The 16,450-nt window shown below is 34.0% G+C and overlaps 1 protein-coding gene across 2 annotated transcripts; it reads left to right on the plus strand.

The window, feature by feature from the left end:
- The first annotated feature begins 4,479 nt into the window (after window positions 1-4,479).
- LOC131669388 (uncharacterized) lies at window positions 4,480-7,497 on the plus strand. 2 transcript variants are annotated; one of them, XM_058944224.1, is made up of 4 exons: window positions 4,480-4,617; window positions 4,832-5,083; window positions 5,767-5,973; window positions 6,046-7,497. In XM_058944224.1, the coding sequence occupies exons 2-4, from the start codon at window positions 4,856-4,858 to the stop codon at window positions 6,109-6,111; spliced, it is 501 nt and encodes a 166-aa protein (XP_058800207.1). In that variant the 5' UTR covers window positions 4,480-4,617; window positions 4,832-4,855; the 3' UTR covers window positions 6,112-7,497. The 2 variants fall into 2 exon arrangements, with proteins under 2 accessions (XP_058800207.1, XP_058800206.1); XM_058944223.1 differs by having other exon boundaries at window positions 4,844-5,083.
- The last annotated feature ends 8,953 nt before the right edge of the window (window positions 7,498-16,450 follow it).

A 16,450-nucleotide genomic window follows, 5' to 3' on the forward strand; every position in this document is an offset into this window, starting at 1 on the left:
GCTATAGCAACACAGACTTATATATATATATATATATATATATATATATATATATAGAGAGAGAGAGAGAGAGAGAGAGAGAGAGAACGCGTGCACGGAGAGAGAGAAACATAGGGAAATCAATATGGCTTCCTCAGGCTCCCTCTCCCCCTCTCGCTCCATCGCGGACGGGTGAACCCATTATAAGGGGGTGTTACTCCGGGCCAATCCCCCGCGTAGAACCAAGGGCGCATGTGCGTTGCTAGGGTTCGCTCTCTGTCTCTCTTCGCCAAGTTTTCCTCTTTCTCTGTTTTTCGCGATGAGGCACAGCTTTGCACTCTGCTCTCATGTATATATATGCTTTTTCGGCAACGACCGACGAGTGCTCTGCCGAGATAGCTACTTTTTTCCCAGGCTCGGTAACTGCGCTCCAATGGAAAAAATTGATTAGGGATTACTTTTTGTCCTTTCGATTTTGGATTTTTAGATGAAGAATGAGTTGCTGTACCGTGCGAGTCAATGATTGCTGATAATGATGACTGTGTTATATACAAATTTTTACTGCTGTTATACATAAAATGCAACTTTTTTATGGACACTTGTATTCTTTACAGTAAAAAATTTAATACTTTAATAAAGAATTCAATGTCCTGAAAAATTGTAGAGTCTGACATATGTTTAAATAGATTCATATATTTCATTGATCATTTCGCAAATGATTTTTTATGAAAATTATAATCTAATATTGTTTGGAATAACTCCAAAAAGTAAATTTGTATCGCAAGTAATAATTGATAATTTAAAAAAGAAATCAGTGTGAGACTAACGATTAACGATAATCTTATTATGTACATATAAAAATACTTTTTAGTTTTTTTCAATCGATAACAAAAGAATTATTAAAAGTTGTGCCAACTGTTATCTATTTTGTATTCTTCTCAGTCTTTTTCAAAACAGAATAATAGTTAATTAAACAGTAATTCCATCTACTAATTTATTTTATAATTAATAATATACATTACCGAAATTTGAAAAAGACAACAATCTTTATGTTTATCGGTCAATATTAAAAGCGCCATCTCAGAAAAGTGACAGGTAATGAGGTAAAGATGCAATTTCCTATTAAATTACCGACGAATGATCTGTTACCGGAGATGGTAAAACAGTTACCTTATGGAAAATATATTTCGATTCTCTAGACAAAAGTCTTATTTAAAAAAATCCCGATATATAAATATCTTTAATTAGGATTTTTATAAAATAACGGTATTTATTTTCGTAATTGTTTACCGCCGCTGATAATCTGCAGGTCCATGTTTAATTATCAATAAAGAGCACAATATTGGTAACATACCGACAATAAGTAACAGTTACCTACGTTTTATGAGTGCCAATGATTTCATTTGAATGAAATTTGAATAATAATTTGTCATAAATATTACGCTCATACATACATTTTACAAAATTAGTTGTTGAAATATTTTAATATAAACATGAATAAGTAATTTTTTATTTATTAATTTAGGGTAGCTCCACTAACTGTGGTTGGTCGCTCACAAACCTCGTAGAAAAATCTAATTTACAACATGAATTTTTTATTGAATAATTATAAAGTATTATTCTCAGTAATGTTTTAAGCATAAATAAGGAGGATAAATATTCTATAAATTAATGTATTACGTACAATAATTCTATAGTTGGTTGGTTATATCAAAATGAGTGAAAATGTTTAATTTAAAATAGATTATAATGTTGAAAATTATGAAACCAGATTATATAAGAATTCACTGACAAATTTTTTGATATCATTCAGTACATAGGATATACGCAATTGGTATATTATATATTAAATAAAAAAATTAAAGATATTGTAAAACGAACAAAACTATTCACGGATATTTCAATTTTTTTAAGAGTAAAAATATCGATTATCAACACAATTACAATAGAGAATTACTATCTTTGAATTAAATTTCTAACTTCATGACCCTAAGCTTATCTGTTGCTAAAAGTTGGAAATAATTGGGAGAGTATATTTTAGGAGTATCTAATACTGATTCAACATAGAAAATGATAAGAAAGGCTGAACATATTTTGATCATTGTGATCAAAATTTCAGAAAGTTAATATATTTATCTTATTGTCAAAGTTCTTTGTAATATGAAAAAAAGGTTTTCAAATTTTTGAAAGTCATGAAATCTATCTCAAAACGGTAAGGGGTTGTAAAAAATTATTTATTGTAATTTTCGATATGATAAATCATGAATTTGAAAATGTGTTTCATCTCTTAGACACATTTTCCGCTATAATATGGTTTGTAAAATGATTGAAAATTCCACCTTTGAAAAAAGTAATTTATGTTAAATAAGTTAATTAATATAAAAATAAGAAAAGGAAAAGAAGATAAAATCACGCAAAGTGCATCTGATCTTATTATTGTTATTTTTCCATTTAAAAAAGTGATGAGTTGCTGAGCGAAGTCATTTTATTTGTGATCTGATCGACTGAATGCAGTTACATGGGTCATTCACTGTTATAAGAAACTCGACTCTAAATAATAGATCGAAGCATCCTACATTTATTAATATTCTATATTAATCTAAATAAGTATAATAATTTGTAGGTATTGAAAAGACAATGATTCCCATATTCTCTCAACGGTCTAATTACCAACAATGAAAAGAATTATAAATCATATTCTATTTGAATTTCTACGAATTGATTTAGGTGCATTTATTACCGTTAATTTGTTTCAAACAATTTTTGGAATTTAATTTATTAATGTAAACAAAGTCTCTAAAGAGTCGCAGATAAACAATTAAAAAACAATTAAATTAAAAAAATATATGTTGATATAGAGATATTCTACGCAAAGTTTGACGTCATCAAACAATATGTTAAAAAATAAACAAAATTAAATTGTTAAGCGCATCTGACAGTTCTATTTATCTAAAAATGAAAAATGAACAACTCATTTGGTGCGCTGCTCATATTATCTATACGTAGCTAAACATCTAAGAACTTGTTACTTTATTGAATTGTAAGTTATCGCTATCGACGAATGTCAACGTGATTGGATTATTTCCCAATTAATATCAATGTATGGTAAGCGTTTTAAAGCATAGAATTGTCTAATGTATGTATAGTATATTTCAGAATTCTTTTATCTCGCCTATAATAATTTCAATTTGATCCAAGTATGAAAATGAATATTACTGAATTCAAGCAAGAGATGTGCTTTACGACACTAGTTTCGTACAAGAGGAATGTAACAGAATATCGTTCATTTATAACGTTATAATATAATACACTCAATTATTATGAACGATTTTAGAAATTATTACGTAGACCAAGGTGGTATTTAGTTGTACACAGTAGTGTTTTTAATGGTTGTGTAAATTATTAGTAAAAAAATGGTCATAGTCGTTATTCAGCCATCGAAGCCATGTTTTATAGCCTCGTACTCTGCCTCCAATCTTGTACCCCGAACATCATATCTGACATTCTTCCTAATTCTCCCGTATGTGCACTCGATCAATCCTTTCTCAAGTACAATGAAAGCATGGGAGAAGGGGGGCAACAAGATTCCAGAGTCGCCGCTGAGTAGCATCGGACCACCATGGCTCAGCTAACGAGTGGCCTTATATACTAAGTGAACTCAATTTTCACTACTCGCGAGTACATTTTTCATCCTGTCAGGTCGAAACACGCTCTTCTTTCATATTTATCTTTTCATATATAATTTTTTGTTAACGGCTCGCACTTGCCCAAGTTTTGTATAATGTTTCAATATCCGAAATGAATGTTATTTTATAAAAAAATACTCTTTTACTTGCAGGAATTGAATTCTAGACATCTAGTGAGAGATTCGTGAACCTTATAAAGTGGTCGATAACTGAGAACGGATAGCATTGTAAAACAGGGTATTGACAGAGCACGTAAGATGGCGCCACCGTTGCCTTTCGAAACGAGGGAGGCTTTTGGATAAGGGTAGCAAAATTTGAAATATTTTAACATTTCATGCGATATTGGCTAATTTTAGTCTGAGTATGTGTAACAATCTTTAATAACTGTTTAGAATACTCTTGCATAAATATCTGAGCTCTGGGCAGCAAAGATACAAGCTTCAATAATTATTATTACAAATATATGTATTTGTTCAAAGTAAAAATCATAAAATCATCGTTTAATCATTCTTCGTTCGTGCTGCTATAGTAATTACCATTACCATTATACTCTAAACTTCAGATAGAAAAGCGACCGACAAGTATCCTACAATGTCACATATAAACTATATGTAACACATTTAAATAAACTTATTATAGTTCTTTAAATATTTAAATGCAATCCATATACAATTGTATATTGTATAAGTATAATACAATGTTATGTATCAGAGAACCTAATAAGGTGGATAGTTTTTCATGTGATCATCGATTTACCGACTGCCGAATAGTATAAGCATTACTTTCAATCAAAAATATTCGAAGAAGAATCTCGGCGCAAATGTATCAGAAGACTCTTGCATAGCTAATCAGTCGTTGCCGATTCACCGGTAGTCACCGAATCAACACGAAAGTGATCGTACGTTTTGCTAATTACGTTCAAGATTGTGAACAGTTTTCATCGCTCGACATTGTAAGTGCCTTTGGAGTTGAAATAGCGTTTCACAGAATTGTGGATTATTTCGTGACATTCGCTCATGTCTACATCCTGCGTGATTTTATTTTCCTTTTCCGTGTCTCAAATCTAAATTGCAAACGTTCAAAGTATCTTTTGAGTTTGACTCGCAAGCGCATATTTATGCAGTACATCAACCTATCGGCTTTAACTATGTATTGACGCTCTGCAGTGTTTGTTGCAGATCACTAAAGCAATGACAGCGCTTACATTAGCAATGAACGAGGTGCATGACATAAACTCGGAGGAGTTTATGGGCGTTCGAGCGTATCACACGTTCGGTCCAAACTTTCAGCATGTTATATTACTTAACCAGTGGCATTTTATGTCACCTGCGAGCAGCATGTCCAGTGGAATTGAAAGCTTCATCATAGCCGAGTCCGAACGGCCGCTCAAGGACACTGGCAGCGACAGCAGTAGCACGGTAAACATTTATAACTTTGTTATTGTCTGGAATGTTTAGACTTATACAAATAACTTGGTATAGTTACACGTGCGTTTAAATTTTCACAACACGATCTCTTCGTGCGAGTTGATTAAGCTCTTATTACCTTGATTAGTGATACGGTTATTTGTGTATTGGTTTCATAACTGCGAATTATTGTGGAATATCGGTAATTTATTAACATTTCCAATTTCCCATTGAATTTGCAAGCGCATTGAAGAATCGATCGGTGTTAACGATTTCCTGCAGTAATTAATATTTACAAACCTCGAATTGTCAAATTCCATGCGATGTCATACATTTTTTATCTTGTTCGACATTGTTAGAAAAAAATGCTCATTCTCATCTATCTAAACTTATTACTGGTAAATAAATAATTACATGAATTGATTTTTTTAATGTTATAATGTTGGAATTTACATGTTAAGTTTTAATGGGAACTAAATGACTAAATAAATGTACCTATTATTTATCACAAGTTATTCATATTTACAATGATTTGTATTATAAACATACAAGGAAATAGACACGGCATAAAACTTTCGAAACATTGTATTGCGGTGTTAACTACTTTTCTAAAATTGAACATTTACGATTACTCTATATATATATTTTTTGTCTTGTCAAGTTATTTATTATTTACTTGTATTTGTCTTTCTCAGTCAAATTCAAAAGACCAAGACCAATCTGAGGAATCTCTCTTAACAATTATTCACAACGGACGAAATATTCTGGATCTTAAGAACAATATCAAACCCTTCACTTGGCAACTCAGCTCGTCTACTGAACGGAGTGTGCCTGCCCATTACCTTTGCGCAGCTCCATCAGAAGTATTGAACTTATGTGATCCAATCTATTCAACTACACCGGTGAGATAATTGAATTTTCATGATCAAAAGTTTGCGCTAAAGCTGTGTAATTTATTTTTTTTTTATTTCCAGAACACTTGTTCTAACTGCGGTTTTAGCGAGCTTAATGACTGCTTGATTCCCAAATTCGAAAGTTAATATTCCGTAAAAGAGACGTTGACTCGTGTAGCGGATGTAAAAGTTATGATTTTCTTCATACAAATGATAATGAAATTTAGTTCATATGGCTCTTGATACGAGTACTCGAGTTTCTATTAAATATTTAGAGAATTTTTATCGTTTTTATTGACGATTCTAAGCTATTTCATTGACCACTGTCGCTAAATGTTTTTTTTTAACATAAAATCCTGTTTATAGGATTTAGATTGAGTTTTATAATGTAAGTTTATTTTATTGACGATGTATCGTTGAATATATTCAGTTTTGCAGATGAAATCCTCACGGAAGGATTACGATTGTGGTATAAGATAATTATTCATCGTTTTTTAGATGAAGAAAGACTCAACTTGCGAACGCTAAAATATATCGATATTTTGAAGAATACAATAAGAAAAAATATTCGAGAAATATTCTCGAAAAGAATGAACCTTTTGTAGATTACGTTCGAATCATGTGAAAAATACTTTCAGTGTGAAAAATGTGTATATATGTTAATTTAAGGAACGTAAAACTTTTTATGAATGAGCGAGTGTATAGTGAATACAATAACATTAAATTGGCTTACACAAATCTCGTAACTTTGGTTTCGACAACTGTGTTTATAGTGATACATCATTAGAATGAACTAGGACTTTTTCATGAATTTAATTTTCAACGATAAATTTTGAGTACTAACTGCCTTCTAATTACTGTATTTTTTATTAAAACACAATTATAATAGTAATCACCAAAACAACCAATGCGATATTGTAGCAATACAAATGTATTCTTGCTACTTTTTGTGCACACCATAGACTTTACATTAACAATTAATACATCAACTTCGTATATTTACTTTACATTATGATTTCTTAAGCGGATGTGGAAGTTTTAATAATTATCGATAAATTCCTGATTTACGCTTTCAAAATCGTACATATTTTATAAAACTAGTCAATTCGTCGGAATAGAAATTATATACATCATGAGCGAACTTTGGATAGTTTTTTGCGACAAATTGGTTTTTTAGTTTCATCATACAAAAGAATCATCGAGAAGCGTCGAATATAGCATAAACTTGTACGTCACAGCATTTTATTTGTAATATATATTATTTTCATGAACTACGTAATAATAAAGTACCATGTAATTAATTATTAACATAAATAAAGGTCCTCAAAATAAATCAAAATTTATTTTGAGTACCTTCATTAATCTGATCCCGCATAATTAGAATTACTTTTAATTTTGTTACTTCATGTTCAGGAAAAAATATGTATGAAATAAATAAAATGTTATGAATTTTCATGCTAAATATAATGCTGATTGTTGAATAAGAGATTGGATGAAAAGAGAATTTATCGATGAAAGATTAAAACAATAAAAACACGAAATATTACTTAAGTATTGTAAAAAATTATTTACCTCTTTTCTTACATGAATTGGAAAATTTTCAAACTATAGAGTAGTTTCATATCCCCTTCAATGATATAGAATTTATTTTACAATCTAAATGCCAAAATTATATCTTAAAAATTTATCAGACATAACCACCAACATCTAATGAATCTTCAACATCAATGACGAAAATCCCATTGAATTTTACTACAATATACGTAATACAAACTAATGGTCAAAGCAATGCAGTATAATTCTAATAGCTAATCGTTGACGTCGTTGCTCAAACGGCAAGGAGTCATGATGTATTGAGTGTTCTGTAGGCTGTTTCAGCACATACCATTATCGCAAACTGGGCTTTGAACGCCATATCCTACTAGATTTCAATTGTCGCTTAGCTTGCAAAGGTAAGTACATCCAAGAATAAAATAGGCATAGACATATTTTTCATCTAGATCCGAGCAGAATTTATTTTATTATTAGTTGGTTGTTTCATCAATAGTAAGATTTAAATAATATTTACATAAAAAATATAATGCTCTCTAGATTAAATGATTAGGCGCAGTTTAGTAGTAGTACCAATAGTCAATGGATCGTTAAAAAAAAACATGTTTTAAGACAAAAATAAATCACTATAGTCGTCTAATTATAGAGCCTAGTGCACACATCGTCTACACTATAGAGCCTAGTACAATCAATCAATTATAAATCGTATCAATGCTTATATTTATATTAATAAAGCCTTATTTTTAAGATAAAAATAAAGGAAAAACAGAATTATGGCAAAACACATTATTCCATGGCTCAGAAAATTAATTTCATACGCTGAGTGATTGCGATCGCTTATACTGATCATAAAACAAAACAAATAGTGCTTTCTGTCATGGAAAAGAAATATTTACGATTAAAATGAAAATCCTCTTATCCTCGCGGCGGGGAAAAAAACACATGCAAAATCAAAAAGGAAAAAAGAGAATAGAACACGGCGAACAACAATAATAGTTCACAGACACATTCCACACAGAAAGCCCGCTCGCGCAAACGGTACACGCAATGTGCATAGAGTGTGTATGTGTTCGCGCGCGAGATGTGCTCTCTCGCTCTCACTCGCGCGACTATTCAGATATTGTTGTTATTGTTAAGGGGAACAATCGGCCGTCAATAGGGTGCACCGGCACAATGTATCTATTCAGGTGCGACTGTCCCAGCAGTGGTGCTCAGCTTCCCTCTCTCCCTCCCGCGCAATTTTTTTTCGCTCCCGTCGACTGTTTCGGTGATTCCGCAAACGGTCCGCTCGCTCAAAACAATCGACGCGATCATCGCGTGTGCTTTTCTTCTGCGAGTTTTTCATCCGGCGACCTCAAGCTGATTGCGGCATGAGATACATTCTTCGACTACGTGACGATAGGCCACTCACTTGTTTCTTTCTTTTTTCGATTGTGAGTTTTGCCTGATACATCTTTTCGTTGCGGTTGAATCATATATTGAACAAAAAACGAAGCTCTTTTCACTTCATTTGTTTATTCATTTATTTGTTCATTTATTTGTTCATTTGTTTGAGCGGGCTGTATTTATGTAGGCATTGCGAGTTGGACATTTTAGTTAAACATCAATGTATCTATTAATTAATTTGAATTAGATTGCATATTTCTATATAGTAAACATCTACGTTCTCTTAAAATATATAGAATACTTTTACTTTTTATTACAACCTTGTATAAAATATCACTCCATTCACCTGTTGATCTGATATCTAACTAAAACCAGGAACACCGCAATAAATCTAAAATATTGAGATATATGGTGATTTTACTCTATTGATTGGGATTGCATTCATGGGTCACACACGAGTATGATTAATCTGTAATTAAGATATTCTTGAGAAAAAATTTATGATACTTAATTTTTCATAACTATTAGAGTCAAGAATCATAATGCTCCTATTATTTTGGTTAATAATTTTGGATAGATCTGCTACAAATCGTAGCTTATGAAGTTAGATAGAAATGATTAAAAACACTCTCAAACTCTAGAAAAAAGATTATTACAGACATTGTTTGAAAAATTGAATACTCTTAATTACTTTGTCGTTAACAAGTGATTTAGCGTAAGTGTACGATACCTATTCCCAGAAAATTGTTCACTCAACTTAGAAAACTAAAAAAAGAATAAGACAAACAGCGACGAGATAAAAACTTGCAAAAAGTCGGTCACAGTTGCGTAGCGGCGTGTGGCATGAGAGTGAGAGCCTCTGGCAAAAGAGCCGTAGAATCGCGTCCAACACAATACACACACGAGAGAGAGAGAGAGAGAGAGATAGAGAAGGACCAACGCTGCAGCAGAGATAAAGGGTCGGCGATGATTACGTATGCGGGAATGATTGTCGAGCGCGCTCACTCTCTGCGCAAAGGCCAAAAATCGTCGAAATCAGTCGACGTTCAACATCAGCATTGTGCAATGCCTTTGTCTCTCTCTCATTCATTGTTGTCGATGTGTATACGCCCGCACATAGCGGGGCCAACCCCAGAGATTGCTGGGTTAGCTCTATGCTCCATGGATGAAGCTTTTCTTTATATCTCCAGCCTCGACGAAAAAGAAAAAAACCATTCGCGCGATGATATTCCGTGTGTGGGCGAACTCAGCTCGGCTGTGATTGACGTCGGTTGACTTCATTTTATTCTCTGTCACGACGGTAACATATTAATTGCTACTCTATGCAAAATCCGATAGATACCTCCAAATTTGTTGCTCGAAAAATTCTTTTTAATGCATACGGGAATGTGTCTACTGTAAACAAATGCGGCTTATGTAAATGAATACAGACGATCTTTTACGTGAAACCAATAAACTAAAACTAAAAGTTACAGTTTCAATAGCTACAGCGATGGCAATATACAATAGCATTCGATGACATTTGATCTGCTGTTTGACAACCTATTCTCGCACGAAATCTACAGTCTTATGTGACAAATTGGCAATAAATTACACTCGACAAGATGCAACCAGCATTCCGATGCATGAATTTAAACGCGCAACTTTCAGTTTTGACTAACATCCACAACTAAGCTCAAGTGCAAATGGGCGAAACCTCGACAGAAAAGCGAAATAAGAAAAAAAGTGTCGGAGTCAATGACGCGCCAACACAGTAGACGAAAAAAGGAGAGCGAAGTATATAGGCGCAAAGAGACGAGGGAAAGAGAGAGAGAGAGAGAGAAGCTAGCACAGAAGAAGAAAGAAAAGGACTAAATTTATATCTATATATATACACGCGTTGCGTTCGATGAAATGGGAAATCTCTGTGAATAGGAAGCAAGCACAATGGACTTGTGCGCGGAGGCGTGTTATCAAATGGGTTCCTCATTCACATGCTCTCTACTACACCTGTGTGTGTACATCTCTCTCTCTCTCTCTCTCTCTCTCTCTCTCTCTCTCTCTCTCTCTCTCTCTCTCTCTCTCTCTCTCTCTCTCTCTCTCTCGCTGCGTCTGTCTGTTATACTTATTCACAGCGGCTCTACCTATTGTGCGTGTGCCCGATGGAACGTGCCACAACATCAATGTGGGCCTTAGCTACTCCCTCTGCTTTCGCCCAAGAATGTCGCGCGCGCAAGCTCATGCGATCTTTGCGCGCTTTCTCCTTCTCCCCTTTTTTCTGTCGCGAAGCCTGAACCTTGGGTATCTCCTGTTTGACAAGCGTACAGGAAAATATTTTTTTTTCAGTTTATAGCCTACAAGTAATACATATATACATTAAACGTAACTTTGACAATTTGATAATAACAGTTATGCCCAAGATATTCTACGAGTATCAGCTGATGATGTTATTAGTTGGACTTCACTGATTACTATGATTACCGTTCAAGGAGTAGAATATATAATCAGAAATTTGAGTTGCGATAGTGATTTATCAAGTTTAGAAATTTATTTTGGAATCACAATAGCAAATGGAAATAAAGGTATATCGTAAAACTACAGTGAAAACATGAATGTTCAACGTAGCTAACAATACGAACAATACTTAGCATCCGTCGATATAGAACATGGCACGATGGCAAGGAACACTATGCTCATTGATCGTCAAACGAGGAAAAAAAAGAAAGACTAGAAGAGGAGTTTCCTTAGCGAGTTTGAATGATCAGTGCATGCGCGAGCGTACGCGGAACACCAGGGGCGCGAGCGCTGCTTGCTCGGGCCATACAAAACTCGCTGAATACGTCATCCGAGGCAGCGGCATTGCGCGCGAATAATGCCTCCCAGAATGAGAGTTTCAAAAGGGAATTAAGGATTCAAAGGCGCGGATCGCGTGTGTAGGTCGAGCGAGAGTGAAATGTTCTTCTGTTTTGCCAGGCCTCCTTCGCGCGCACGATACTGCTGCTGCTGATGAAGCGCTCGTTCATTATTTCTTTTTTCTTTTCTCGCGCGACTTGCCCTCCTTTTATGGGGATTTACTCGCTTCTCTTGTCAATCATCATTTAGCTTCTTTATTGGTGATTTGCTTTCAACATTCGCGACATTCGAGCTCTGCACACACACACGAGCGCACGAAGAAGTTCGTGTATGAGCTACGGAACTAATGGAAGATTAGATAGGATGCTTTTGAGAAATGAATGATTGCATGCAACAAAGACATGAGTATTGAAGTATTTAGCGAGTTCAATTGACAGCCTGTCATTTGCGAATCATTTTTCCATTTTTAAGAATTAATATAGATGTCCTGTCAGATCTTGATACTCGTATTCCAGATAAAAAAAATTAATAATATTAAAGGTTTGACTTGGACGATAGGCATAAAATTCAGACATCAATTGTCATTTGTAACATTAATTTTGACAAATAATAATAAAAAATGATAAAAGAACAAAATTAAAATTAATAAAACTCGTAAGATTTCCCCCGAAAAAATAAGATTATATGCACGATAGATCACACCTAATTTCATCGCTCCTTCCAATAAAAAAAGTCTAGCTTTCGATCCCCCTACAAAGAAAAAAATACCCACGAATTCACATAAGAATAGAGAAAATTTTGTGCGAGCTATAAATATAAATCCACATATATCGCCTATACCAATAAGAACCCTCTGCTTGTGTAACGAATTTCATCCTTCCCCTAAAAAAATGACCTGGTCAATGCGACAATGTTACGCTACGACGGACGTAAAAAAGAGCGTTTTTTATTTCGCCATTTTCATTCGTAAAGGGGAAGTTATGTGTTTTTCTCTTGAATATACTGAGATGCTCTTTTCCATTCGTATATACGTTGCGGGTGCCACGGTTAATGAGCTTAAAAGATTACTCACACCAATGAAATAGAAGAACAGTATGTTGGTGGGTAGTAGACTTAGATGCATTGTCGAGTGAATCAATGTAGCACCTGAAACGAACAAATTATTATTAAGATTTTAATTATTAACATTGAGAAAATTTAACGACAATATATATTGAAAAATTAATGTTCTCTAGGAATATTTAAAAAATCTTGGTTCAATCTGATTATAATCGCTTCTCACTCTGGAAAAAAAATTTGTTTCTTATCTCACGAAAATTCAAAAAAATCCACGCAACCCTCAATTATTCATCCGTGGCCAATTTTCGTCTATATATATATAAGAATATCCCGCACTTCTTCGGCACGAAAGATCAATGCATACAAAGCATGCACAGATATACACATAGACACCAGCTGGCAAAAGAAAAGAAAAGAGAGCGCGGTCTTATCGGCAGTTATCGGTCCGTGATGTCACACAATAGCGCAGACAATGCACGGGACAATGCATCCACCCACCCGCCACCACTTCTTCTTCTTCCTCGCTTCATCGTTTTCTCTCTCTCCCAACTTAATAAACATAATAGCTGACTGCGCGCGACCCGCCACAATGAGATCCGTACCGGCAGATATGACGAGCCAAGTGTATTACCCCACCACCCACCCGACTTGCACCACCATTGTCACAGGTCCATCCAACTTTTAGTTTCCAATGGATTATTCCAGACTTGTTTTGTGACGCCTACTGAGAATCTCAAGTAGCTAACTGACTCTTTCTTCTCGTCTTTTACTCGCTAGAACGAGCTTTCCTTTCGCGGCTTACGACGCTCGATGTCGACGGACTGTAGCTAATCATGGACCGATATACTTTTTTTGGGAGCTTGGTTTTTCAAATTTTTTAATAGCCTACGACAAATGACATTACTGAGATTCAGCTATAATGTTTTGGCTTGAATCGTGCAATGTTTCTATTTATCGAATTTCAGGTAATTCTTTAAATTCTACAATTTGTCAAATTAGAGCAAATGTTTTTAATTTTTTTTTGCTTTTACATATAATCAGTTCTTAATAAAAGTTATGGAACTGAATGAGCTCGACATTCTTCTCTTTTTATAGATAGATATTATTATAATTATCGTACAATTTGTTCATGAGAGCTACAAATAAAAAAAGACTTGAATAAATTCATTGCGACATTATGCTGAATTAATATGAGAAAATCATTAAAAGAATTTACAGAACCAAAAATATATCAACAATTAGTTTGCAAATATTGTATATTCAATCCTATACAAAGATAAGTCAAAGAATAAAAGAATAATGAAAGTCAAGCAATAATCTTCAAAAAGGCGGCGGAAACATATTATCGTGGCTCTATCAAGTTATCAGCCGTTAGAAATTATGAAGCCGCAAGAGAATTAACTAATCAATAGCTTGCTTTAATTTATTCTCGAGGCATCGTCGATTGAATAATTGTTTCACAGTAACCAATCACAATCAATAAAAATACCATCGTCGAACGAATTAATCAATGTGGTAATTAAATCACGAGCATTAAAAGCCATAAGTCAGGCTGTAATGGATGGGGTGCGGGAATCTTGTTGGCGAGAACCCCTTTTAAAGCACTGACACGAGTCGGTGAATGGTTGTGTCGTGTATATGTGTATTCTGTGGTAAAGGGGAGTGCTGCATTTACGCTTCGCTAAATCGATTCTGAAAACCGGTGTTAGCGCTCTGGTATTCCTTCTATTATTTTTTGTCTAATCATTGTAAAATTCGTTACAATCAAAATATTGCAACAAAAAATTTGTAACTTTCGACAATATACAATTGTATTGTTAATTTGCTTTTCTTAAAGTGTTTAAATACAATCGTTCAAATATAATCTAAGTACTTCAGAAAATTTTTGAAAAATATTCTTGCGTCGAATTTTTATAAAGTAAATGCAGCTAATCAATATAATATCATAAAGATCAATCTTCAAACATCGGCGCAAATGTATATATCATCCCGCGCGTAAGAGAGTGTCAACAATGCATATACCATGTAGCAGCAGCAATATCCCACCCTTGCGCGCGTAGGCGAACAATATGCCAAGCCCGTATAATCACCCTCGACCGCGTGCCGACACGAGCCATTGAAAAACGCGGTCAGGCAGCCATTATTTCGAGGGAGAGAGAACGTTTTTTTTTTTTTTCATTTCTCCCTTTGAACACTGCGAATTAAAAAGGAGAGAGAAAAGATTAATAAAAAGCATTATCCAGCTGCAGCTCCATTGTCGTATTTTTAGTTTGGAATACGCGACGCTTTGAATGTGTGTGCAGCCGCGCGCGACAGGTTGATACGGTTTATCGAGGAGGAGTTTGCATACACCTGTTACGGGTTTATTGTTAAGTGTAAGTTGGACAGTTTCGAGTACGAGAAGTGTTTGATGGTTATTGGTTTTCATTATTGATTTGAAGTGGCTCGTAATTAAATGATTGATCATTAATCATAAATCGCATGTCATTGACACATTATCGTGCAAATTAGTTTCCGTTCCAAGTGCCGTTGCATTGTCACGTCGCGCACATCAATTCCATTTGATTGTGCGCCTAAATGAAAGGAGAGTGCTTCATGAAACGAATCTCAATCTCGCGATGAAACAAAAAAAGCGAGGGAAAAAACGATATCTCTCGATAAAGCTCTATCTTCGTCGGATACTTAATTACTCTGGCAGATGCGCGCAAGAGAGAAGGGATATAACCTTTGGGTTTATCGACGCAGCTATAAATCAAAGAGCTTTGTAGGACTGTATAATGCGACTGTATATATACAGCCCTTTCAATGTTCCTATCTTCGCGCGAAAAGAGAAAGAGAACACACGCCTTTACGCGACAAGTGTGCCACTGCGATTACTTGTATCTTATTTCTTCTTTATTATCTTTCGTACCTTCTATATTAATAAATTATTATAGTTGCTACTAATCTATAAAACTCATTCATGGAGGATCATATTAAGTAACTTTTTGAAATTATTCTCTGTAATCGCATTATACGTTAGATAGCACTATAGCTATTGAATTCGATACCATAATTATCAACTCTACTAGATAAATTTTATTATAAATTATAAAACTCACTGGATATAGTTGAATATTATTAAAAATTTTCATATAATAGATTTTAATTCGTGTAAGTTCCACAAAGACTTAGAACAATCTATTAAACTGATAATTGATTATATTACTCAATTATTAACCCATTAATACACCAAATCAAATTTTTTGCACATCATTTCAAATACACAATTCACCCAGAAAAATATGTTAATTGCTTCTCTAAATTCTACATAGGGGCTTTCAAGTGTACTTTTCCGGAATTCGGTATAAGATTTATGTTAAAATGTCAATAGCCCTATTAACTTTGCATTTTAATAAAAAAAGGTCTATTTTTAAGGTTTTTCTTTAATTAATTCTTGATTACTTTCCTGCTGCATTAAAATCAATATTCTATCGACAGAAATCGCGGTCGCGATGTTTAAACTTTCTGAAACCGTCTGAAGAAAATTTTTTTTGTCGGCATTGTTACAAAATGGTTGATTTTTACGACAGTGTTATATGAAAATTCATAATTCTTTACTCAAAAAGAATCAACTTTATTAAAAAAGTTGATACTACAAAAAATACTTAATATTACT

Source organism: Phymastichus coffea, unplaced genomic scaffold (genome assembly GCF_024137745.1).
Source record: "Phymastichus coffea isolate CEN01 unplaced genomic scaffold, Cenicafe_Pcof_1.1 PCOF00092, whole genome shotgun sequence".
NCBI lineage: Eukaryota > Metazoa > Arthropoda > Insecta > Hymenoptera > Eulophidae > Phymastichus > Phymastichus coffea.